This window comes from Ostrea edulis, chromosome 8 (genome assembly GCF_947568905.1).
Source record: "Ostrea edulis chromosome 8, xbOstEdul1.1, whole genome shotgun sequence".
In the NCBI taxonomy this organism is placed as follows: domain Eukaryota; kingdom Metazoa; phylum Mollusca; class Bivalvia; order Ostreida; family Ostreidae; genus Ostrea; species Ostrea edulis.
In genome coordinates this window covers 44,241,365-44,266,773 of record NC_079171.1, presented here as the reverse complement: position 1 = coordinate 44,266,773, position 25,409 = coordinate 44,241,365, and the positions used below count along the sequence as shown (strand labels likewise).

General features: G+C 33.7%; 1 protein-coding gene across 1 annotated transcript in view; it reads right to left on the bottom strand.

The window, feature by feature from the left end:
* Positions 1-24,553, bottom strand: part of LOC125662353 (multiple epidermal growth factor-like domains protein 10) — a 32,109-nt gene extending 7,556 nt beyond the window's left edge. The window contains exons 1-10 of the mRNA XM_056146220.1: positions 24,453-24,553; positions 20,141-20,404; positions 18,585-18,692; positions 17,261-17,401; positions 9,546-9,683; positions 9,115-9,252; positions 4,975-5,112; positions 2,381-2,521; positions 1,864-2,004; positions 1,444-1,581 (exon numbers count right to left, since the gene is read on the bottom strand). Of these exons, the coding sequence (XP_056002195.1) occupies positions 1,444-1,581; positions 1,864-2,004; positions 2,381-2,521; positions 4,975-5,112; positions 9,115-9,252; positions 9,546-9,683; positions 17,261-17,401; positions 18,585-18,692; positions 20,141-20,404; positions 24,453-24,525 (1,420 nt within the window). The 5' untranslated portion in view covers positions 24,526-24,553. The remainder of the gene's footprint in view (positions 1-1,443; positions 1,582-1,863; positions 2,005-2,380; positions 2,522-4,974; positions 5,113-9,114; positions 9,253-9,545; positions 9,684-17,260; positions 17,402-18,584; positions 18,693-20,140; positions 20,405-24,452) is intronic.
* Between the last annotated feature and the right edge of the window lie 856 nt (positions 24,554-25,409).

Sequence of the window (25,409 nt, the reverse complement as noted above, 5' to 3'; positions counted from 1 at the left end):
ATCAGTGAACATGACCGTTATGGTGGTGGTTCCATCATGGTCTGGGTAGGAATCAGCAGGGATGGAAGAACAGATCTTCATGTCCTGGAGAGAGGAACAATGACGGGGGTGCGGTACCGGGATGAGATCCTCGATGTTTACGTCAGACCCTACGCTGGTGCTGTTGGCCCTGAGTTCATCCTGATAGATGATAACGCCCGTCTTCATCGCGCCAGGGTGGTAGAGCAGTAACTTCAGCAGGAGACAATTGTCCGTATGGACTGGTCAGCGCGCTCGCCGGACTTGAATACGATTGAGCATGTATGGAACATGCTGCAGGTCGCCCTTTCACGCCGTAGTGCACAACCCACGACTTTGGCAGAGCTCGGAAACGCCCTCGTGGAAGAGTGGAACAACCTTCCCATTAGAAAAATCCGGTGCTTATTGAAAGCATGTCTCGACGTTGTCAAGCCGGCATTGATGCAAGGGGAGACCATACCCGGTATTGACACTTCATCGACTAAGTGTAATGATGGACTATCCCCAAAAACTGTGTAATTCTTGCTCTGGTTTGCTGTAAACTTTTTGTAATGAAATGCCTTTTGGTGTTTTTATCAGATTTCAAGCCTTCCATATTAAGAAAAGTTCATGCTGTTCATGAATTTTCATTCATAACCCGAGTAAACATGTTTCTGAGTCAAATGTATGGCTTTTGTTATGTTAGTGGTAAATTACACACATATAACCTAGTGATCCTTATCAAATTTTGAGTAGATATAAATCAACTTGAATCCCTGTAACTCAAGGATGATTTGTACCAAGTTTAATTGAAATCAGCTTAGTGGTTCTGGAGAAGATTTTCCTACCTATTATAATGTAAAAAGTTGATCCCCTATTATGACCCCACCTGACTCCGAGGTCATAATCTAAACAATCCTTGATTTACTCTATGTCAGGAAGCATTGACGTAAATCTCCACTTTTCTAGTTCAGTGCTTCTTAAGAATATTTGTCTTCAAAAATCCCCCAATGTAATCCCATTGAAAAAAAAATCGATCCCCTATTGTGAACCCATCTTGCCCCAGTAAGCCAAGCTTTTGAGCAACTTGAAGCTCCACTAAGTCCGGAAGATTTTGTATAAAGTTAATCTTTTCTGGCCCTGTCGTTCTAAACAAGAAGATTTTGTTAGATGATCCCGCCATATATTTGCATTTTGTTGATTTTCTCCCATTCAAGGGGATATGTTTCGTCATTTGAACAACTTGAATCCCCATCGCTCAAAGACGTTTTAAAACAATTTTGAAATGTCCAACAGTTTTAGAGGAAAAGTGGGAAATGTTACGTTTACGGACGGACAGGCGCACGACGGACAAATTGTGATCAGAAAACCTCACAAGCATACGGCTCGGGTGAGCTAAAATAATATCTGAAAAACGTAATGTTTCAATGTGTTTTCAGTACTCACCCAGGTTGCATTTTTGTCCTCGATATCCAGGTTTACATAACCCAGGACAGGATCCGTTGATATGATGACAGAGCCCCCTCCCTTCACAATGACCACACCTTTCTCTATAATTTTGACCGTAGTATCGAGGCTGACATGCTGAATGAAATAAAGCGAAATTACAAAATGAGGTATTTACAAGATGTTATGATGAATTCGATCGATACAACTTAGTAATTCCAACAACATGTTTAACAGAACAGAGATATAATTGTTTAATATGGATTGGGGCTATTTGTATATGAAGTCAAGATTTCCAAGTTGTTTGACGAATCTTATGATTAATGCGACTTATTATTTTGGACTACCTGAGGCACCTTTAAGGCAATTTTGATTGAAATAAAAATAATCGTTTCTTCTCTGAATACAGTTATACTTTACTTTCATTGCAGTAGGAATTTGTCCATCCATCCAGACACCCTTGAGGACACACACCGTTTGTGTTTCTACATGGTAAGCCTCCAACACAATGACCGCTACATTTATTTCTACAGTTCCTTCCAAAAGTACCCTTAACGCACTCTAAAATCAAATGAATACTAGACGCATTAAATTGAATTAAAATAATTATACATGAATACATTTTAGATAGCATACATCACAAACCAGATACCAACTGACGGGCTACGTAATTCAGAGACAAAAGTATACCCTTTTTTGTCTGCTTCTGAACCTAGTTGGTTTGTTGGTCATTGGTATCATCAAACTTCAGATCGTTCCATTCATATCGAGATATATAAAATATCAAAGCCCAACCTTAAAGATTTTAGGTAACATTTAACATAAAGATTCTTATGATTAACTCAACTTATTATTTTCTACTACCTGGGGTACCTTTCAGGCAATTTTGATTGAAATAAAAATAATCGTTTCTTCTCTGAATATAGTTATACTTTACTTTCATTGCAGTAGGAATTTGTCCATCCATCCAGACACCCTTGAGGACATACACCATCTGTGTTTCTACACGGTAAACCTCCAACACAGTGACCGCTACATTTATTTCTACAGTTCAATCCAAAAGTACCCTTACCGCACTCTAAAATCAAATGAAAATTAGACTCATTAAATTGAATTGAAATAATTATACATGAATACATTTTAGCAGCATACACTGTACATATTCATCTAGAAATACACCAACATATTATGTAACGCAGACAGTATGCTCTGCATCTGCTTTGTCAAATATTCTGTCTGCTTCTCAATTTTGGTTGGTTGGTAGCTCACTGTTAACGTCACGTTCCAGAATTTTTCACTCATATTCCGACAGCACTATTGCCGGGGAAGAGCGGCACATTGTTCACCTATTTTAGCCTGGGTCACCCTGGGCCTGTCGTTGTTAACAATTGTGAATTTTAAAGGAATGTCTATCAATCTTTATTTTAATGACAAAGTTCAACCTCATTTTGTGACCCCAACCTACTCCCAAAGGAACACGACATAACTGAAACTGAATTCATATAATTGGGATATGCCTCAACACAGATATTACTAGCATGATCTTACCGTTCTTGTTAGGACAAAGGTCACAATGTCATACACCATGGTATGAAACGAAATATCCTGTCATACGAAATATGTCAATAAAATATGAAAACTCTTAGAAAGTTTTCTCATTAAAACCTACATATGAAATACGACAACTCTACCTTGAATAGTTCCCAAGATATTTAACAGGCCACATTTTCTTACAAATATGTTTAACTATAAAGTCAATAGATCAAAGGTCAATAGTGTAAAATGAAAGGTCTTGTCATAGTAATATATCCACAAAATATGAAACATGTCCCTTAATGAGCCCAGAAGATATTGATTAGGTAAGATTTTTCAAACATTTGTTCAACTCAAAGGTAAAGATCGCAAATTCAAACATCTTGAAAAAACAGGCTCTTATCATAGAAAAATACATACAAAATATGAAAACCCTACCTTAAATAGATAAGGTCTCATATTGAATGGCTCAGATGCTCTTTTTAAAAAGTAGATCACACTCCAAGGTCATAATATCAAAGACCATTGTATCACTAAGTTTTCATATCTCCCTCATGCATATCTCTTATCCTTGGACGAATTTGGCTCCACTTGTTTGGCACGCTGTTTTTGGCTATATTTAGATCTAAAACTTCATAGTTATTTCGGATTTCAAACATTTCGGTTCAGCATCACTGAAGAGACATTATTTGTCGAAATGCGCATCTGGTGCATCAAAATTGGTACCGTATAAGTTTTACATAAAGAATATATATGCAAAATTTGGCAGCCCTACCTTAAAGAATTTCAGATATATTCAATAGGTTATGTTTTCTTAAAAGTATTTCAAACTTCCAATTCAACATCACAAACGTAATAGCGACGATATGAAACAAAAGATATTTTCATATGAAGCATAGATAAAGATATGAAAGATTTATATCAAATATTTATTTGATAGGACACATTTTAATAAGAGTAGGTCAAACTCGCAGATCATGATTACTACATCACACACCGTAGCATAGCATGAAACTCTTGCTTCAAAAATGTACATACAGATTATAACATTCCTACCGTATATGGGTCAAGATATATTTTAAAGAATTTCCTATATATCAGCATATGTGCAACTTTGATCTCCTATTGTGACGCCATCCTACACCCGGGTATTTTGATTTTAAAAATATTGCATCTACTCTATGGCAGGAAGTCTTCGTGTAAATATCTGCTTTTCTGTTCAAATGATTCATAAGACGATTTTTGAATCACCGAACCTTAGTTTTGCCGTTTTGATATGATCTTTACTTTGAAAGAGGAATGATCTGTAATATAACTCAACTTAAATCTCTGTCACCCAAGGATGATTTGTACCAAGTTTAATTGAAATCGGGTTAGTGGTTCTAGAGAAGATTTTCCTACATATTATCATGTAAAAAGTTGATCCCCTATTATGACCCCACCTGACTCCGAGGTCATAATCTGAACAAACCTGGATTTATTTTATGTCAGGAAGCGTTCATGTAAATCTCCACTTTTTCCAGTCCAGTGCTTCTTAAGAATATTTGTCTTCAAAAATCCCCCAATGTAATCCCTTGTAAAAATTCGATCTCCTATTGTGAACTCATCTTGCCCCAGTAAAGTAAAGCTTTTGAGCAACTTGAAGCTCCACTAAGTCCGGAAGATTTCGTGTAAAGTTAATCTGTTCTGGCCCTGTCGTTCTAAACAAGAAGATTTTGTTAAATGATCCCGCCATATATTTGCATTTTGTTGATTTTCTCTCATTCAAGGGGATATGTTTCGTCATTTGAACAACTTGAATCCCCATCGCTCAAAGACGTTTTAAATTAATTTTGAATTGTCCAGCAGTTTTAGAGGAAAAGTGGGAAATGTTACGTTTACGGACGGACAGGCGTACGACGGTCAAATTGTGATCAGAAAACCTCACAAGCATACGGCTCGGGTGAGCTAAAATAATATCTGAAAAACGTAATGTTTCAATGTGTTTTCAGTACTCACCCAGGTTGCATTTTTGTCCTCGATATCCAGGTTTACATAACCCAGGACAGGATCCGTTGATATGATGACAAAAACCCCTGCCTTCACAATGACCACACCTTTCTCCACAATTTTTACCGTAGTATCGAGGCTGACATGCTGAATGAAATAAAGCAAAATTACAAAATGAGTTATTTACAGGTTGTTATGATGAATTCGATCGATACAACTTAATAATTCCAACAAAATGTTTAACAGAACAGAGATAGAATTGTTTAATATGGGTATTTGTATACGAAGATAAGATTTCCGAGTTGTTTGACGAATCTTATGGTTAATGCGACTTATTATTTTGGACTACCTGAGGCACCTTTCAGCCAATTCCCATTGAAAAAAAAAGAAATATCACGAAACCAAGTAATCGTTTCTTCTCTAGATATTGATATACTTTACTTTCATTGCAATACCAATTCGTCCATCCATCCATACACCCTTGTGGACACACACCGTCTGTGTTTCTACACGATAAACCTCCAACACAGTGACCGCTACATTTATTTCTACAGTTCATTCCAAATGTATACCCTTAACTCACTCTAAAATCAAATGTATACTAGACGGATTAAATTGAATTAAAATAATTATACATGAATACATTTTAGATAGCATGCATCACAAACCAGATACAAACTGACGGGCTACGTAATTCAAAGACAAAAGTATACCCTGTTTTGTATGCTTCTGAACCTGGTTGGTTTGTTCGTCATTGGTATCATCAAACTTGAGAACGTTCCATTCATATCAAGATATATAAAATATCAAAGCCCAATCTTAAAATTTTTAGGTAACATTAAATAAGTCAGGGATTTTTAGCTCTTCTGAGCCAAAGGCTCAAAGAGCTAATGCTATGGCCATTTGTGCGGTGTGCGGTGTGCATAAACTTTTTAGAAAAAGGGCTATAACTCAAGAACCCCTTGGCCAATTTCTTTCAAATTTGGTACAGGGTATCATTGGCCCAAGGGCTTTCATACATACTAAATAGAGGGATGTGACCCTTTAACAAGGGGAGATAATCAGGAAAATACAAACAAAAGTAGTGGTTGCTAAAAAATCTTCTTTTCAAGAACCACAGGGAAGATTATCACCAAACTTACACATAAGGATGAGGATATGTTGTAGATTAAAATTTGTTCAAGGCATTACCCTGGGGCAAAGGGCGTGGTCTCAAGGTCACTTCAAAATTGACCTAAATTTAATTTTTTTTTAAATTCCTTAAATCTTAGATATTTTAGTCATTATAAGGACTAGGATCATCAAATTTTGACAGTTGATGCATCTTAGGACCTTGTGTCAAGTTGTCTCAAAAGTAGGTCACGGTGACCTACTTTTTGAATTTTGCAGGTATTTATTTTAAAATTAATTTTGATGCATATTTTGGACACTTTGAAGCCTATGATCATCAAAACTTGTCAGTTGGTGTATCATGGGACCTTGAAATGCGTCAACTGAAAAATAGGTCATCGTGACCTACTTTCTGAATTTTATGGCTTATCATATATAGATATATTTTAAGTTGTTATTTCAAATACCGAGAGGTTTAGAATCATCAAATCTTGTAAGTTGATGCATCTTGAGGCCTTGAAACATATTTATAAAAAAAGTAGGTCACAGTGACCTACTTTTTGAATTTTGCAGATATTCAAATTTCACATTTTCAATTTTAGATGCATATTTTGGGCACTGTAAAACCTAGGATCATCAATCTTTGTCAGTTGATGCGTCTTCGTCTTCGGTTTGTGTCGACCAAAAAGTAGGTCACCGTGACCTACTTTTGGTATTTGACAGCTAAATTACTATATTTCAGACACTATTTGACCTACAATCATCAAACTTTGACAGTTGATGCATCTTGAGTCAACGGAGTGTGTCGACCAAAAAATAGGTCACCTTGACCTACTTTTGGAATTGGACGGCTATATTTATATATTCAGATACTATTTGACCTACAGTCATCAAACTTTGTCAGTTGATGGGTCTTGCATGTTCTAAGTGTTTCGACCAAAAAGTAGGTCAACTTGACCTACTTTTGGAATTGGACACCTATATTCATATATTTCAGATACTATTTGACCTACAGTCATCAAACTTTGTCAGTTGATGCGTCTTGCATGTTTAAAGGGTGTCGACCAAAAAGTAGGTCACCTTGACGTACTTTTGGAATTGGACGGCTATATTTATATATTTGAGATGCTATTTGACCTACAGTCATCAAACTTTGTCAGTTGATGGGTCTTGCATGTTCGGAGTTCGCTGACCAAAAAGTAGGTCACCATGATCTACGATTGGAATTTGACAGCTATATTTCAATATTCAGATACTAATTAGCTTAAAATCATCAAACTTTGTCAGTTGATATTTCTTGGGTTCTCAAAATGTGTAAACCAAAAAGTAGGTCACATTGACCTACTTTTTTGAATTCTTAGGATTTAACTAAAGATTTAGAATACTAAGAGGCTAAGAATAGAAATGGTGGGGTTGTACAATTTATCAGAAGAGTGATTCTAGGCCCTTGGGCCTCTTGTTATTAAGTAGATTAAATGATAGTACACCATTGTGTCACAAGGTCTTGCCATAAATAATCTATCTGCAAAATATGATAGCCTTAAGTTAAAGAGTTCCATATATGTTTTCCTAAAAGTAGGCCAAACTCCCAATTAAAAACCATTATATAATATAAAAGGTCAAAGCCATATAAAGTGTATATGTCTACCTTTAATAGTTCATCAAATATTGAATAGGTCAAATATCTATCAAAAGTAGGTTAAATACCCAGGTCAAGGTCACAATATCACACACCATATCATCACATGAATTGTCTTGCTGCAAAGAAGTATATACAAAATGTAAAAGACCTAGATTTATATAGTTCAAGAGATATTTTAAAGATTTTTTTAATTATCTATCAGCATATGTTAAACTTTGATCCCCAAATATGGCTTCACGCTACATTCGGGAATTATGATTTGAACAAACTTTAATCTACTGTACGTCAGGAGACGTTCAATTTCAAAATTCATATTTATGGCACAGTGGTTCTTGAGAAGGAAAGGGCGAAGATAAGGGACAGTGGTCAAACTTGAAACTCATATAAGGAGTACAAAATAAGGAGTTGGTCAAAAACGATCCCCTAGATATACCAGAGGTGGGGTTAGGTTACTAGAATTAGCATCCCCTTTCGACCGGTTACACACACCGTGAGTCCTTTATCTTGATCGGGTAAATGGAACAATCCATAATTACATATTTTTACAAGATTTTCCCCTAGATAAGTTATAAACAGAAACTTTGATTCTCCATTGTGACCCCACACTACCCCAATCATCATGCTTTCAAGAATCTTGAATCTACTCTATGTCAAGAAGCTTTCATGTAAATTAAAACCTTTCTGGTCGAGTGGTTCGTGGGACGATTTTTAAATGACCCCGTTCTATTTTCGCCTCTCTATGATTATATTCCTTTGAAGGGGTTGCCCTCTATTTACATTAACTTGAATTCACCCAAGGATGATTTGTATTAAATTTGATTGAAATTATCTTAGTGGTTCTGGAGAAGATTTCCTTACATATCAGTATAAAAAATTATCCCCTATTGTGGCCCTATTCTAGCACCCTGGATCATAATTTGAAGAAACCTTAATTGTGTCTATGTCAAGAAGCGTTCCCGTAAATCTTCATTCTTCTGACCGATTGGTTCTAGAGAATTGTTTTGAAAGATTTTTCTTATATAATCACATGTAAAAATTACATCCCTTGTTGTGGCCCCACCTTTACTCAGGGGCCATGATTTTAACAAACTTGAAGCTAAACTATGTCGGGAAGATTTCTTGTAAACCTAAACTTTTCTGATCCAGTGGTTGTAATGAAGATGTTTAAATCACTCCACGCTATCTTTGCATTTTCTTAATTTTCTCCTCGTTCAAGGTGCAGCAGTTATGGCGAAGAAGTAGAATATATCAAACGCTTACGGACAGACATATGGAGGACGGAGAAAATGTGATCAGAAAAGCTCACTTGAGTCTTCGGCACATGTGAGGTACAACTATATTTGAAATACGTCTCATTATTGAAAAACGTAATTATTCCATGCGTTTTCAGTACACACCTATGTTACATCTATGTCCTCGATATCCAGGTTCACATGATCTAGGACAGGATCCGTTGATATGATGACAGGGTTCCTGGAGTCCGCAATGACCACACTTTCGACTACAATTTATTCCGTAGTATTGAGGCTGGCATGCTGAATGAAATTAAATTTAGATTACAAAATGGGGTCTTTACAAGATCCTGTGATAAATGCTTGATCGGTATATAAGAACATTATAGACTGCATTTTCAACGAAATGATCTAGCTCTAAAACTTCATTGTTATTTCAGATTTCAAACATTTCGGTTGAGCATCACTGATGAGACATTATTTGTCGAAATGCGCATCTGGTGCATCAAGATTGGTACCGTATAAGTTTTAGACATGCGGAAATGTAGCTGTTTCGGGACTTCAAAAATGCGGATTTTGTTTTATAATTTGCACACCTGTGTCACATTTCTGGCCTCTATATCCAGGTTCACATTTCCCTGGACAGGATCCTTTGATGTGATGACAGGGCGTCATACTTCTGCAATGACCGCACCTGTTTGTACAGTCTCTACCGTAGTGTGGAGGCTGACATGCTGAATGAAATTACAAAATATGAATATTAAATGATTTGTCCGAAAATAATTTTGGTCTAAAACCTATAACGCAGAGAATCAACATGTTCTGCTGACCACGAAATTGGAAGTTCGAACTCTGCCTCTTTTCTCAACTCCTGTGTTTACCAATATCACTCTCTTTTGTTTATTTCTATGTTCTTTTACACCTCATTATAGAACTTTGGAGACATTGGAGACATTATAAGCCTTGAGTGATGCGACACAACTATTGACGTCCGCATGGGCCTCAGGTGTGAGGGTTTGTCATCTTGTCAATGCTGACCATGACACGGCACATTTGTCTTTTAGGTCATTTTCCAAAATTTCCCGTGACTTCTCATGAATTCGTGAGAGAAATGCCGTACGTGTATAACATTACTTATACTTGGGGTTGTAGCAATAAAGATTCTGTATGATAAAGACTTAATCATGAACGACTGTGATACACGGGTGATCATGTGGGGTACGTGTTTTTTTTTAACTTGACATGATTGACTGAACAATATTATTCTATAAATCAACGTGTGAATGATAAGACGCGAAGACCAGAAAAGTGTGGACAGAAGATAGAGTGACTACGGAATAAATAATTATTCCCGAACTTTCCAAATCAATTATACATGCACATGTACGTATCGTTGGATTTGGGGTTGTTTTATCACAATTACAGTACCTGCAACGTTATTCTTGACATTCCTATCGTATTCTATCGTACGTGTATCATATCGTATTCTATCGTACGTGTATCCTATCGTACGTGTATCATATCGTATCGTGCGGGTATCCTATCGTATCGAGTTTTGCATTTATCAGGTTTTCCGTTTTCTATCGTGTTTTGCGTTTATCAGGTCTATCGTGTATTGTGTTTTGCGTGTATCAGGATTTCTGTTTATCGTAAAAATCGTTTATCATGTAGCTTCGGAAACTATGGGGATTGTATATCAAATCTAATGAAAAAGTACGATACTTATCGAAATCTTTATTCGTTTTGTTAAAGAAGTTTTTTTTTAGGAATCGAGGAAAGACAGTATATTTGAAGGAGAACATAAAGCTTTTAATTTCAAGACAGAAGAAGAGTTATTTTTCTGTCCAGTGAAATCTTATCACAGTTTCATTCTAAGTAGTTTGGAAAGTAGGCAGTGGTTTGCTGAGCAAGCCGAGGACAGTAAAACTGAAATCTCCTTCATCTGAAGTTCATAAACATTTTCTTGTATAGAAACAATTATTTGCAATTTACACTAACAGAGAAATAGGAAGTTCCGATTTGAAAGGAACAATCAGTAAATTATATTATTTATTAGATATATTTTAATGTAGGCTCTTTTTCTTCCGATTTTTTTTTTCACCTGTATTCTACTTATATACCAACTACTGAATTTGTGCGCGTCAGTAGATCCGATTTTTCGTATCACCCTTGTTTTGACAGAAAACATTCTCAAGGACATTGTATTTCAAACATTTAGAAGATTTAAGTTTTAGAAGGGTGCAAGGATGTTGCATCTCCCAATAGTCTGCTGAACTGGACAAGATTCAGCTGTCATCGTTCTGTTCTTTTAATTGTACATGTACACTTGTACCATGTACCAATAGTCGTACGGCTAGATACTGGAAATAGATGCCACTTTTGATGATCATTTGAATTTTTTATGTACTAAACACAAAATTTTATAAGCGTTTCAAAATTGCGAATTTAAAAAAGCCGGGTTTTGTTTATTTTTTTTAAAGTTTACATATATTCATATTTTGTTATTATGATATCAATTCAAATAAATATATTACAGTTAGTTATGACTATCAATTATTACTCATAGTGTAGGGATATCTAACGTATGAAGATATGGGGTTTTGCAGTGGATTTACTTTACAGCAGTCATTATGAAAATAATTGTACTTATTGAATAAGCAGAGAACTTAGAGCTTAATGTAAAATACCCCACCACCCACCACCCATCCTCGCTTCACACAAAATATCACTTGGTTTAATTCACATTTAAGATAATGGACATTAGAATAAGAGAACTACTGAAAAATGGTATCACTGCGTTATATTACATTTAGTTATACGATATATTACATTTAGTTACACGTTATATTACATTAAGTTACACGTTATATTACATTTAGTTACACGTTATATTATATTTAGTTACACGCTATATTACATTTAGTTACACATTATATTATATTTAGTTACACGCTATATTACATTTAGTTACACGTTATACTACATTTAGTTACATGTTATATTACATTTAGTTATACGTTATATTACATTTAGTTACATGTTATATTACATTTAGTTATACGTTATATTACATTTAGTTATACGCTATATTACATTTAGTTATACGTGATATTACATTTAGTTACACGTTATATTATATTTAGTTACACGTTATATTACATTTAGTTACACGTTATATTAGATTTAGTTACACGTTATATAACATTTAGTTACACGTTATATAACATTTAGTTACACGTTATATTACATTTAGTAATACGTTATATTACATTTAGTTATACGTTATATTACATTTAGTTATACATTATATTACATTTAGTTATACGTTATATTACATTTAGTTATACGTGATATTACATTTAGTTATACATTATATTACATTTAGTTATACGTTATATTACATTTAGTCATACATTATATTATATTTAGTCATACGTTATATTACATTTAGTTATACGTTATATAACATTTAGTTACACGTTATGTCACATTTAGTTATACGTTATATTACATTTAGTTATACATTATATTACATTTAGTCATACATTATATTACATTTAGTCATACGTTATATTACATTTAGTTATACGTGATATTACATTTAGTTATACGTTATATAACATTTAGTTATACGTGATATTACATTTAGTTATACGTGATATTACATTTAGTTATATGTTATATCTGATTTAATTACACGTTATATTACATTTAGTTGCACGTTATACTACATTTAGTTACACGTTATATAACATTTAGTTATACGTGATATTACATTTAGTTATACGTGATATTACATTTAGTTATACTTTATATTACATTTAGTCATACTTTATATTACATTTAGTTATACGTTATATTACATTTAGTTACACGTTATATTATATTTAGTTATACGTTATATTACATTTAGTCATACATTATATTATATTTAGTCATACGTTATATTACATTTAGTTATACGTTATATAACATTTAGTTACACGTTATGTCACATTTAGTTATACGTTATATTACATTTAGTTATACATTATATTACATTTAGTTACACGTTACATTACATTTAGTCATACATTATATTATATTTAGTCATACGTTATATTACATTTAGTTATACGTTATATAACATTTAGTTACACGTTATATAACATTTAGTTATACGTTATATTACATTTAGTCATACATTATATTATATTTAGTCATACGTTATATTACATTTAGTTATACGTGATATTACATTTAGTTATACGTTATATTACATTTAGTTATACGTTATATTACATTTAGTTATACATTATATTACATTTAGTTACACGTTATATTACATTTAGTCATACATTATATTATATTTAGTCATACATTATATTATATTTAGTCATACGTTATATTACATTTAGTTATACGTTATATAACATTTAGTTACACGTTATGTCACATTTAGTTATACGTTATATTACATTTAGTTATACGTTATATAACATTTAGTTACACGTTATGTCACATTTAGTTATACGTTATATTACATTTAGTTATACATTATATTACATTTAGTCATACATTATATTACATTTAGTCATACGTTATATTACATTTAGTTATACGTGATATTACATTTAGTTATACGTTATATAACATTTAGTTATACGTGATATTACATTTAGTTATACGTGATATTACATTTAGTTATATGTTATATCTGATTTAATTACACGTTATATTACATTTAGTTGCACGTTATACTACATTTAGTTACACGTTATATAACATTTAGTTATATGTGATATTACATTTAGTTATACGTGATATTACATTTAGTTATACTTTATATTACATTTAGTCATACTTTATATTACATTTAGTTATACGTTATATTACATTTAGTTACACGTTATATTACATTTAGTTATACGTTATATTACATTTAGTTATACATGATATTACATTTAGTTACACGTTATATTACATTTAGTTATACGTGATATTACATTTAGTTATACGTGATATTACATTTAGTTATACGTTATATTACATTTAGTTATACGTGATATTACATTTAGTTACACGTTATATTACATTTAGTTATACTTTATATTACATTTAGTTACACGTTATAATACATTTAGTTATACATTATATTACATTTAGTTATACATTATATTACATTTAGTTATACGTTATATTACATTTAGTTATACATTATATTAGATTTAGTTACACGTTATATTACATTTAGTTATACGTTATATTACATTTAGTTATACGTTATATTACATTTAGTTATACATTATATTACATTTAGTTATACGTTATTTTACATTTAGTTATACATTATATTACATTTAGTTAATTCCCTGTATAATTTATATATAAAACATTCTGTGACAATATAAGTTTTAAAATCGTTGGTTGAGAAAATTCATATAGATATCAAATAATGAATTGAAATCATTCAATGTTATTAACAGTAGGTAGCAGAATTCGTTCTTTCTAAATTGCTTCTAGTTTCACATTTCTATCAGGATTTCCGTTTATCGGGAAGATCGTTTATCGTGTTTTGCGTTTATCAGGATTATCGTGAAGATCGTTTATCAGGTTTATCGTGTATCCTATCCTATCATGCGTGTATCCTATCGTATCATGCGTGTATCCAATCCTATCGTGCGTGTACCGTGTTCTATTGTTTATCATGTCAAGAATAACGTTGCGGGTACTGTAATTCAGAAGTCACCCTAGAAGTAAATTAAGTAAGCAATATTCTTCACATTATAATAATATTAGCCATACAGGCTCCTTGCCATCTGTCTCATAAGATACAACCCCTGGATATCCGGGATAGAATAGGTCCTCAGTAACCCTTTACTTGTCGTAAAAGGCGATTAAATGGGGCGGTCCTTCGGACGAGACCGCCAAAAACCGAGATCCCGAGGTACAACAGGTGTGGCACGATAAATACCCCTTCCTGGTCAATGGCTATAAGCGCCAAGCATAGGCCCAAATTTTGCAGCTTTTCACTGGCTAAGGTGGCGTCTCCAGATGATTGAAATATTCTTGAGAGGGACGTTAAACAACATTTAATCAATCAATCAATCTTTAAGATAAAAGATGAAAATAACGAACAGTGATCAGTCTCATAACTCCTATAAGCAATACAAATTAGATAGTTGAGCAAACACGGACCCCTGGACACACCAGAGGTCGCATCAGGTGCATAGCAGGAGTAAGCATCCCCTGTCGACCGGTCACACACGCCGTGATCCCTATATCCTGATTAGGTAAACGGAGTTATCCGTAGTCAAAATCAGTGTGCCAAGAACGGCCTAACAATCGGTATGAAACATGTCAGACAGCATTTGACCCAATGTACTTGAACATTTCCCTTTCAGTTCAACATAAATACTTCACATAATCAGTAAAAACCACAAGGCAAAAATAAGGTCTTTCTTCTTTCGTTTTCCTAATGTGAACTTTAGATTCAAACCAAACGCGGAATGTTCCATATTTTAATTTTACCCTTTTAGACTCCTAGCAAGCAATTAACGTCCATCTGGTAAAGTGTACAAAACTTTTGATACTCCAGGTAAAACGAAGATATATAGTAAGTTTTATAGTTTTGTTACTTCCACGTGACATTTCTTAACTCTTACTCTTGTTTCATGTACATGTACATCCTGAAACATCATCATCCAATCGTGAAAACGCGGTTAGAGCACTGGCTACACTAATGATAATAATAATGTCCTGTATTTAAACAGGATAACACAATTAGTTTAAAACTAGTTTACATTGTGGTCCTGAAAACATATATACAGACAGCAGTATTATACAGATACAATATAAGATAGTATATGAAGGTGTGTTGTATACATACATGTATGCTATTTACATATATAAAACTAGGGGGGAAAATAAACAAATAAAAATAAAACTGAAAATAATCAAAAACAAATCTATATGGTTTTAATTTCCCGAATGAAAGGAAAATTCTAAGATAAGCGGATTTAACAGTTTCCAATCTTGGGTAATATTTTTTACAATTCTGTCATATTATTCCATAACTGCGAACCGTAAATTGCAAAATATCTTCTAAAATATCGTGGTTTTGCTCTCTGGATATATAATGAATTACTTTGACTTAATCTGGTAGATCTACAGCTAATTTTATGAACATACTGAAAAACATCTAAATAATCGGGGATTAGACTATGTAAAACTTTGAAGACAAGAATGACAGTTCTATACACAAATTAGTCTGACAGAGGCATCCATCAAAGTTGCTGCATCATTTCTGTTGTAGATGTATAAAGATTTATATTTAAAATCATTCTAGCATCTCGCTTTTGAAGTTTGCATAATTTGTAAAGACCGTCCTTGTTTTTCATATTGCCCCAGACAGTACAACAGTAGTTAAAATGAGGAAAAACAATTGTATTAAAAAAATTCAGTAATAATTCAGTTGACAAGAATGAACGTATTCTAGACACACCTATTTTGCTTGCACGTTTTTTTTCTTTTTGTTAAAATTTCAACATGTTCCGACCACGTGATACATCTGTCAATATAAACACCAAGTGGTTTTGCACATGATACATTTTCGATGGCGATATTGTCCACTTTTATTGAAAGTTTTCTACAATTTCTTAATCCTTTTCCCGTACCAATTATCATGCACTACGTTTTCTTGAGATTGATTGATTTTTCCATGTACATCCTGAAACATCATCAGCCAATCGTGAAAACGTGTTTAGAGCACTGGCTACACATATTCGACACTCGGGTTTGATTTTTAGATACACACAGCGTAAAACCTATGTCGTTATAGGATACCAATGATTCGGGATGCATAAAATGAAGGATTTTGCTGTGTTTCCGTGAATGTTTCTATTATTTGATCACACAACAACATAAATCAGTAGCAAGACATGAAATGTACCAATAGAGAGGTGTTTTTGAAGAGTCTCAATTTTTTGGGTATCTTTTCCATTCATTTTTCAAATCAAGCTTTGTAAAAATGGTTTCATAGGAACATTTTGTGGCAAATATGGGTATCTAACAATATTGAAACACTCACAAATAATTTTATAACTTATTGGGGGGGGGGGGGGCATTATGTCCTTCATGAGAGGTAAAGATAACAAACAGTGATCAACCTCATAACTCAAAACATAGAGTACATAACGCGTGTTGACGTACATGTATCACGATGCCAAAACAATAGTTTCTCTTTCTTTATATATATATATATATATATATATATATATATAATATATATATATATATATATATATATATATATATATATTTTATACTTTACTTTCATTGCAGTAGGAATTTGTCCATCCATCCAGACACCCTTGAGGACATACACCGTCTGTTTCTCTGCACGGTAATCCTCCAGCACAGTTACCACTACATTTAGCTCGATATTTCGTTCCCAAAGCACTTTTAATATCCTCTAAAACCGCATGAAAATATACTGATTTATTTTGATTAAAACAATCATAAATGGGATTTTTTGTCTTCAGAAGCCTGGACACATGATTCATTGTACATATCCTTGAGCTAGTCATTGAAATAAACTTTTTTCCAAAAACAGTATGATAGAAAAAATGACACTCATATTCAAACCGCAATATCTTGATTAAAATAAGAAAATGCATGAAAATCTGAAATTGTTTAATTGATCAAAAATTGGCTTGAAAATGATATAAGTTTCGTTAAAGATGCTAAACAGCTTCTAAAATTAATGAATTAACTATTTATTTATGTTTTATTATCAAATCCTGCTCGATTTCTCGTTTTCTGACATTTTTTTCCCTTCAAGCAGGACATATTCAACAGTTTGTGAATAAGCGTAAATCATAAGAAGCATAAACACATAAATATACAACGTGCTTGTACTGGTACACATGAATGGGTCATTATCAAATTTCGCAGATTTTTCAGTCACTCCAACAAATCTTGTTAATAAGCGATGTAAATGGGAAAAATAAATATCATTACTCACATCATTGCATGCAATTTCACAATTCAGGTAGAAAACTCCACGGACATCATGATCATGCATTTAGTTTTTCTCAAATATATAGGAGTAAAGAAGGATATTGTCTACGCATTGATACCTGTTCACTATATGGCCATATTGGTCCCGCCCTAGGACCTGAACCCCTGTGGTATTTAAAAGGATATTTGGTCATGCAGTTTTCAAAAAGAAGTTGTTTTTTTTCAAAAAGAAGTTAGAAACGTAAGGCGAATGCACCACAAAACAATGACAATTGGCTAAGCGTCAAGAAAGGAAGGGAAAGAAAGGATACATTATGTCAACTATCTACATGTATACAGAGGATATTTTTAAAAGACCTAGCATATATTATTTGATGCTCGCCTTGCATTATAATTACCATGTGAAATAAAAATGACAAGATTGCTACGCATACTCATATGTCCCCCGCCGCCGTCGCAAAAAAAAGTTGAAGCACAAAAGCTTCATAACATAAAGCACATGGATCAATGAGATTCAACATAGTGAGTATCTTACTAAAATTTATATTGGTCTGTACTCTGTTGCCACATTTATTCAAGATTGTTGTTAATATACTGTGACATTTGACTAACCATACACAGATCGTTACCATTACCTCTCATTTTGATTTCCACTGATTTTTTCTCTAACAATTCGTTTCTCCCATTCTTCTTTACCTGCATCACTTCACAGGTTAAGTTTCCAACATCTCCTTTCTGCACATCTAAATGACATACAAAAATTGTTGAGATTTTCCGAGTTATACTGACATTACAAAACATGAGGGCACTACATCAGGTCATACGCATGACTAAGCAACCAATATCCCAATTGTTAAGACATGGAAATAAATCGCTAATCTGCGAAAATTCACAGTATCATTATTCCACATTATAAATAAATTTTATAACAAAACTCCCGGTAGATATTGTCGTGAGTAAACGCAAAACTCACGGTATATATGGTTGTGAGTCAATTGTGGGGCAATACTTGTATCCATAACAGAATAAAATCAATTGTTGACCTACGTTTAGTCTTAAAGTAGGTCTTGGTGCACCAATACAAATGACGTGAACTTATTCTGTAATTCTCTGAGACGGAGGTTGGGACAAGAATTTAGTGCAATATTCATACCAATGATGAGAAAACTTACAGGAAACTATTTCAACTACTTTTAGCCCTAAAGTAGGTCACGGTACACAAATTAAGTTGCAATGTCCTAAAGTAGGTCACGGTACACAAATTAAGTTGCAATGTATATTGATTATGTAATCCTCGGAAATGGGGGGGGGGTATGACAAGATTTCAGTGCAATATCTGTATCCGTAAAGATAAAAAGTTCAGGGAACTATTGTACCTATTTTTAGCCCTAAATTAGGTCACGGTGCTCCAATTAAGGTGAAATTCAAACTGAATTTTATTTTTTTAGAAGAAGATTGTGTCTACATTTCAGGTCAATATGTATATCCGTAATGAAAAAGGCACGGGAAGCTGTTTGAAATACTTTTAGCTCCAACGTAGGTGATGCTTTACCAATCCAACTCAATTTTACGCTTCTTAAGGGGTAAATTGTGACCAAATGTCAATGCAGTATATGTATCCATTGCGGAAAAAGTTGTGAAAACATTACATTACATTGAAAGGGTACGGTGCATTATTTTAACAATTATGAATTCCTTTCACCCAAAGATGATTCGACCTAAATTTGGAATTCGCCTGGTGATTTTAGAAAAGAAAATGAAAGTGCTAAAAATTTACGGACAGACAAACGACAGATAAAATGTTATCAGAATAGTTTACTTATTATCCCAGCCCTATCGACCAACTCAGCATTATGTCCATACTTTGAAACATCGGGGATAAATATATGATATTTATTGAGAATTTGCTATTTGATACATTTTTGATGACTTAATGTACCCATAGACTTATATTTTAATGCACTTAAGTGATTTTGGATTGGTCCAATATCGGAACATTTACATGAAAGATGCAAATAGCGAACAGTGATCAATCTCATAATTCCTATAATGAATACAATACAGAGGGCTGGGCAAAATCGGATAGATACATTTTAATCATAGAAATGTTAACCTGCAACAGTTATTCTCTCCAGTGAACCTGCTACATAGGTGATAAATTTATTTAGATATGCACATTTCAACAACTTACTCATTACTGTCAACTCCAAGCTGATGTTATTCGGCTGAGTGAAGAGCTGCTTGCATGAATATTTCTCCGCTTCTGAGGAATCCACTAAGGTACAAAAATTGGTCACCAGCTCGGAATTGTGGTACCATTTCACCCTTAAATTGGTGATGATGTCCAGCGCTCCATGACCCGGAATGTTACAAAGTGCTACAAAGTTGTCTCCTGGATTGACCATGGAATTCACAGACGTTACTTCTACTCTGTAGGTTTGAGGCTGCCCATTCCCTACAATATAAAGTCAGTAACTCAGTACAGGATTTACATTTCCATCGATGTAATATAATTTGACAGCAAACTTTCTCTTATGGCATATGATTTACAGTATATAGCAAACACTTTATTTAATTTATTAATACAATACAATGCATAATCATTTCATGAAGAGATGCACTTGGAAATCTTTGAACCAAACTTGACACTCAACCACCAAAATAACCCTATTTAAAAACAAAGAACATAGCATTAACAGAACGTGATTAACAAATACCAGTGTATATGTAACATTGAAAAACAAAGGTAATTAACTTTGACTCTTTGAAACAATTATAAAGAGGAAGAGAAATTTGAAGTGTGAACATTTATATTTCACAACAATTACTAAAAGTTTCATAAATCAACAACCAATATATGACGATGAGCCATTAATCTTGTTTAAGCATGTGCAATTTATAATTATTGCTTGTTTTGAAACAACTGTCAGATCAATTAAGTGTTTGTATAAAAGACGCATTTTTATTTCCATCTGTAGCCCATTTAACAAACTATACTGGAGTAAATATGCTGAAATTACCATTCTATTTATTTGAACATCCAGTTTTGTTTAGAATACCCAATCCAGTTCCCATTGAAATGGTTAGATCGTTCTATAATTTTCATGGCGAAAACAGTATTTTTTCAAGGATAATTTTGATACAGAGATTTATCAGGTTGTTTTTATTTCTCTGTATATCTTACACACAGCAATGCAAGGTGAAAATAACGAACAGTGATCAATCTCATAACTCCTACAAGCAATACAAAATAGATAGTTGTGCAAAAACGGACCCCTGGACACACCAGAGGTGGGATCAGGTGCCTAGGAGGAGTAAGCATCCCCTGTTGACCGGTCACACCCACCGTGAGCCCCATATCCTGATCAGGTAAACGGAGTTATCCGCAGTCAAATCAGTGTGCCAAGAACGGCTTAACAATCGGTATGAAATACGTCAGACAGCAGTTGACCCAATGCGAGGTTTTATTGACAAACTAGATCGTTATAACGACCATAGAATTTGCGAAATGCTGACTTCAATCGAGACTGTTGAAATCCCTGTACCATCAACTTGTTTGTCAGTAGCTTACCTCGATTTAAAAACTGACTATACCCAGAACAAGCTCTTGCATATTGAATCAGTTGAGATATATAAACACCATATGCAGGTGATAATGGAATATTGCTACATAAATGTGGGAAGTTGACGATGGAGAAGCTGAAATCATCCCGTTTGTCATACAGTTGAGTTGTCAGTTTGCCGTTAATGTCTACTTTCAATAAAATATCTAAGTATGAAGCAGAAGTGGACGACTCTGTGGTGTCCTTTATTTCGAGCTCACAGGGATATATCAAATCGACATATGAATGAAAGCTATCATTGTTAATAGACAAAACGTCATCGATATATCTAAAACTCGAATTGAAGGTCACAGCGAGAGACTTTTTCTTCTCATGTAGAAGTTTTTGAATAAATTCTGCTTCATATGAATATAAAAACAGGTCAGCTAACAAAGGAGCACAATTCGTGCCAATGGGAATTCCAACAGACTGTTGGAAGACCTGATCACCAAAGACCACGAAGATTATGCATTACCATCAACCTTAAAACTGTATGGCCTGATGCCCATGCATTATTTTTGTACATATTAACTTTAAAGCCGATTGATCAGTTTTTAAAGTTATTAACTTTCCCTTAATTACATGCTTGAAAACATTTACATGTAAAAGAAAACAGTGAAATTATATACAAAATTAAATAGTAGCGGTTAAGCATGTATTTGCGTCTATCAATAGCCCCATGTGGATCAGGGGAATCCCAACAAAAGGTATAAAAACCATAGGCAACTGTCTAACTTTAAGACTGAAAGAGCGTAAATTAAACGCATTATTATGGGGTATTTTATATTTTGATTTGTTTTAAACTTATTGCACGGTACTGTTATAACCAAATACACGGTTTTACACATATAATATCACCAATGATCTGGAAGTCTTAACTGGCCACATGACTGTGACATAGAATGACCTATTGAAAACGATTTCAAATCAAATAATTCTGCTTAAAATGGGTGAAGTAACGTACATGTATGACATGCCGTACAACCTCATAAATACGTACGTGCGATGATTTAAAAGCGTTTTTACATGGGGGAAAGTTGTCGAAATGCGAACCATCCAACCTTAAACATCATAATTTTTATGTTGCATCCAATGCTCTAAAATCGTTACGCATGACAGGTGAAGATAACGAACATTTATCGATCTCATAACTCCTATAACTATACAAGACAGAGAGTTGGACAAACACAAACCCTTCGACATATCAGAACTGGCATCAAGTGCCTAGGATTAGTAAGCACCCCCTGCGACCGATCACACCTGCTGTGAGCACTATGTCTTGATCAGGTAAACGGGGTAGTCCACAGCCAAAGTCGGTGTGCCAAGAACGACCAAACAATCGGTATGAAACACGTCAGACGGCATTTAACCCAATGGTAGGTTATATTGGTAAACTAGATCGTTATAACGATCATATAATTTACGAAATGCTGACTTTAAACGAGACTGTTGAAACCCCTGTAACATCAACTTGATTGTTAGTAGCTTACCTCGATTTAAAAACTTATCATACGCAGAATAAGCTCTTGTGTATCGAGCCAATTGAGAAATATAAACACTATATACAAGTCATATTGGAATATTGCTCCATATGATGGAGAAGCAGAGACCATCCCTTTTTTTACTTAAAATTCAGTTGTTAGTTTGCCGTTAATTTTCATGTTCAATAAAATCTCTAAATAGGAAGAAGCTGCTGAGGACTATATGGTATCCTTTATCTTGATAAATAGAATCAACATATGAATGAACATGATTATTGTTCATAGATAAAATGTCGTCGATATATCCAAATGTCGAGTTGAATGCCATAACAAGATACCTTGTTTTCTTTTCATATAGAATGTTTAGAATAAAATCTGCTGCATGAGACTCTTAAACAGGTCAGCTAACAAAGAAGCATAATCAGGATATAGGACTCACGGTGGGTGTGACCGGTCAACAGGGGATGTTTACTCCTCCTATGCACCTGATCCCACCTCTGGTTGTCCGGGGGTCCGTGTTTGCCCAACTATCTATTTTGTATTGCTTGTGGAAGTTTTAAGATTGATCACTGTTCGTTATCTTCACCTTGCATAATTCGTGCCCATGGGAATACTAACAGACTGTTAGAATCTCCGATTACCAAAGACTACGAAGATATTGTGAATGAGGAACTCCAGCATAATGTTTAATTCAACTGCAGAGTAGTTGTGCTTAGAATCAGAGTGGTGTTTAACAAGGTATGTTTTGTATGACTGATCACTAGATATGAATATTTCCTTTATATGTTTTTTGTTAAAGAAACAACTGTATATGGTGTCAAAAAATATAATCTTTGATTTATCGTAAGGCATAGCCGTGTAAAGTGTTGAAAAGTCATAATTTTGATTTTGTTGACTTGAGAAAAGTTTGCGATTTCAAATTTTCCAAAGGCTCTTTAGATTTTTTAAGAATCCAGATTTGATATATAACACTTCTGGCATGGATGTTCTGTTCTTTCCACGCATTATGGAAGAAAGCTGTCTTTCAATGTACTTCGGTAGATACCCATTTTCGTGCGCTCCTTTCTGTAAACCTTTGGGCTAACGTGAAATCAATCATGCATGCACACACATCATGCACATACGTAAATAGTGCGTTTGTTATCTAACGTATATGTGAGTAAGAGGTGTGTGCGTACGTCGGTAGACAGTGTGTAGGTTATATTTAGATAAAGTGTGTGTTTACTTCGGTAGATATTTTCTAGGTTATATATAAAGTGTGTATGTTTATGTCGGTGTTGGGTGCTGATAAGTACGATTGATTTTTTTTTTTTTTTACAAATAATCCTGTCTATATGTTTACGATTCTACGCAATTTTTCAATACCTAGTAATACTTACTTTGTTTAAATCAATAACGTATAAAGTAGATAAAAACATACCATAGGACTGTGCGTAAATGAAATAACAAATTTGGACGTACAGGAACGGGGACGACTTCATATTTGATGACATGAAAATAACTTCTTAAAAACAAGGAAGAAGCTGTTTCATTTATCTTCCCGTTTCCGCTCTTTTTTTGAAAAAAAAATATATGTATTACTCTCTCGCACACTACCATAGATAATATTTTTTTTAATGAATCGTCTTTGTAAATAATTGTTTAACAGAGCTTCAAAAATTATTTTATCCGTATCAATATTTCAATATATTAAGAAAAACTTTAATTAAAAAACAGCATCACAATTGAAACCGTTATGTGGCTTTTCTTCCTGTTTCCTGCCTCTCCTACACATTTATTCCGGATGTTCGTGATACGAGTCGTCTTCTGTGTACATGTATAATTTGTCATTGTGCTGGTATATGTAGTCCATTCCCGCATGGTGGTTCTGAACCGCGGAAAGTATGTGGACAACTAAACGACTTCATGAAATCAGTTATGAATGTTCCGATTTGTTTTCAAAACGGCATAAATTAAAGCGCTTTTATTCAACCGTCTAGTTGATTAAATGATATTGATAATACTTTCATGTGAAATACTCGAATCTGATTGGTCGAGAAGCATATGAAGAAGAAAAAACATATTACCTTTGAGAATTGGAAGCACGTGTTCCAGGGTGATAGTATATAGCAAGGGGTAACGGTACTTGATAACGGGTGATATTATAAAACTTAGCACATGTGTAAAAAAAAAACGACGTCGTTCGAACGTTTGTAATAAACGTGAATATCCGCATTGATATACAAAACATTCTATGTTAGTGATTGATCAAATACCAACATACATAAGTGTTTCTGCTTTGTTATTTATATAATAGTACAATAATTATTATAATATATTCAGTATCATAATAAAAGAAAAATTGCATGTAGTTGAGGGTAACATTGAAATTTTCGCC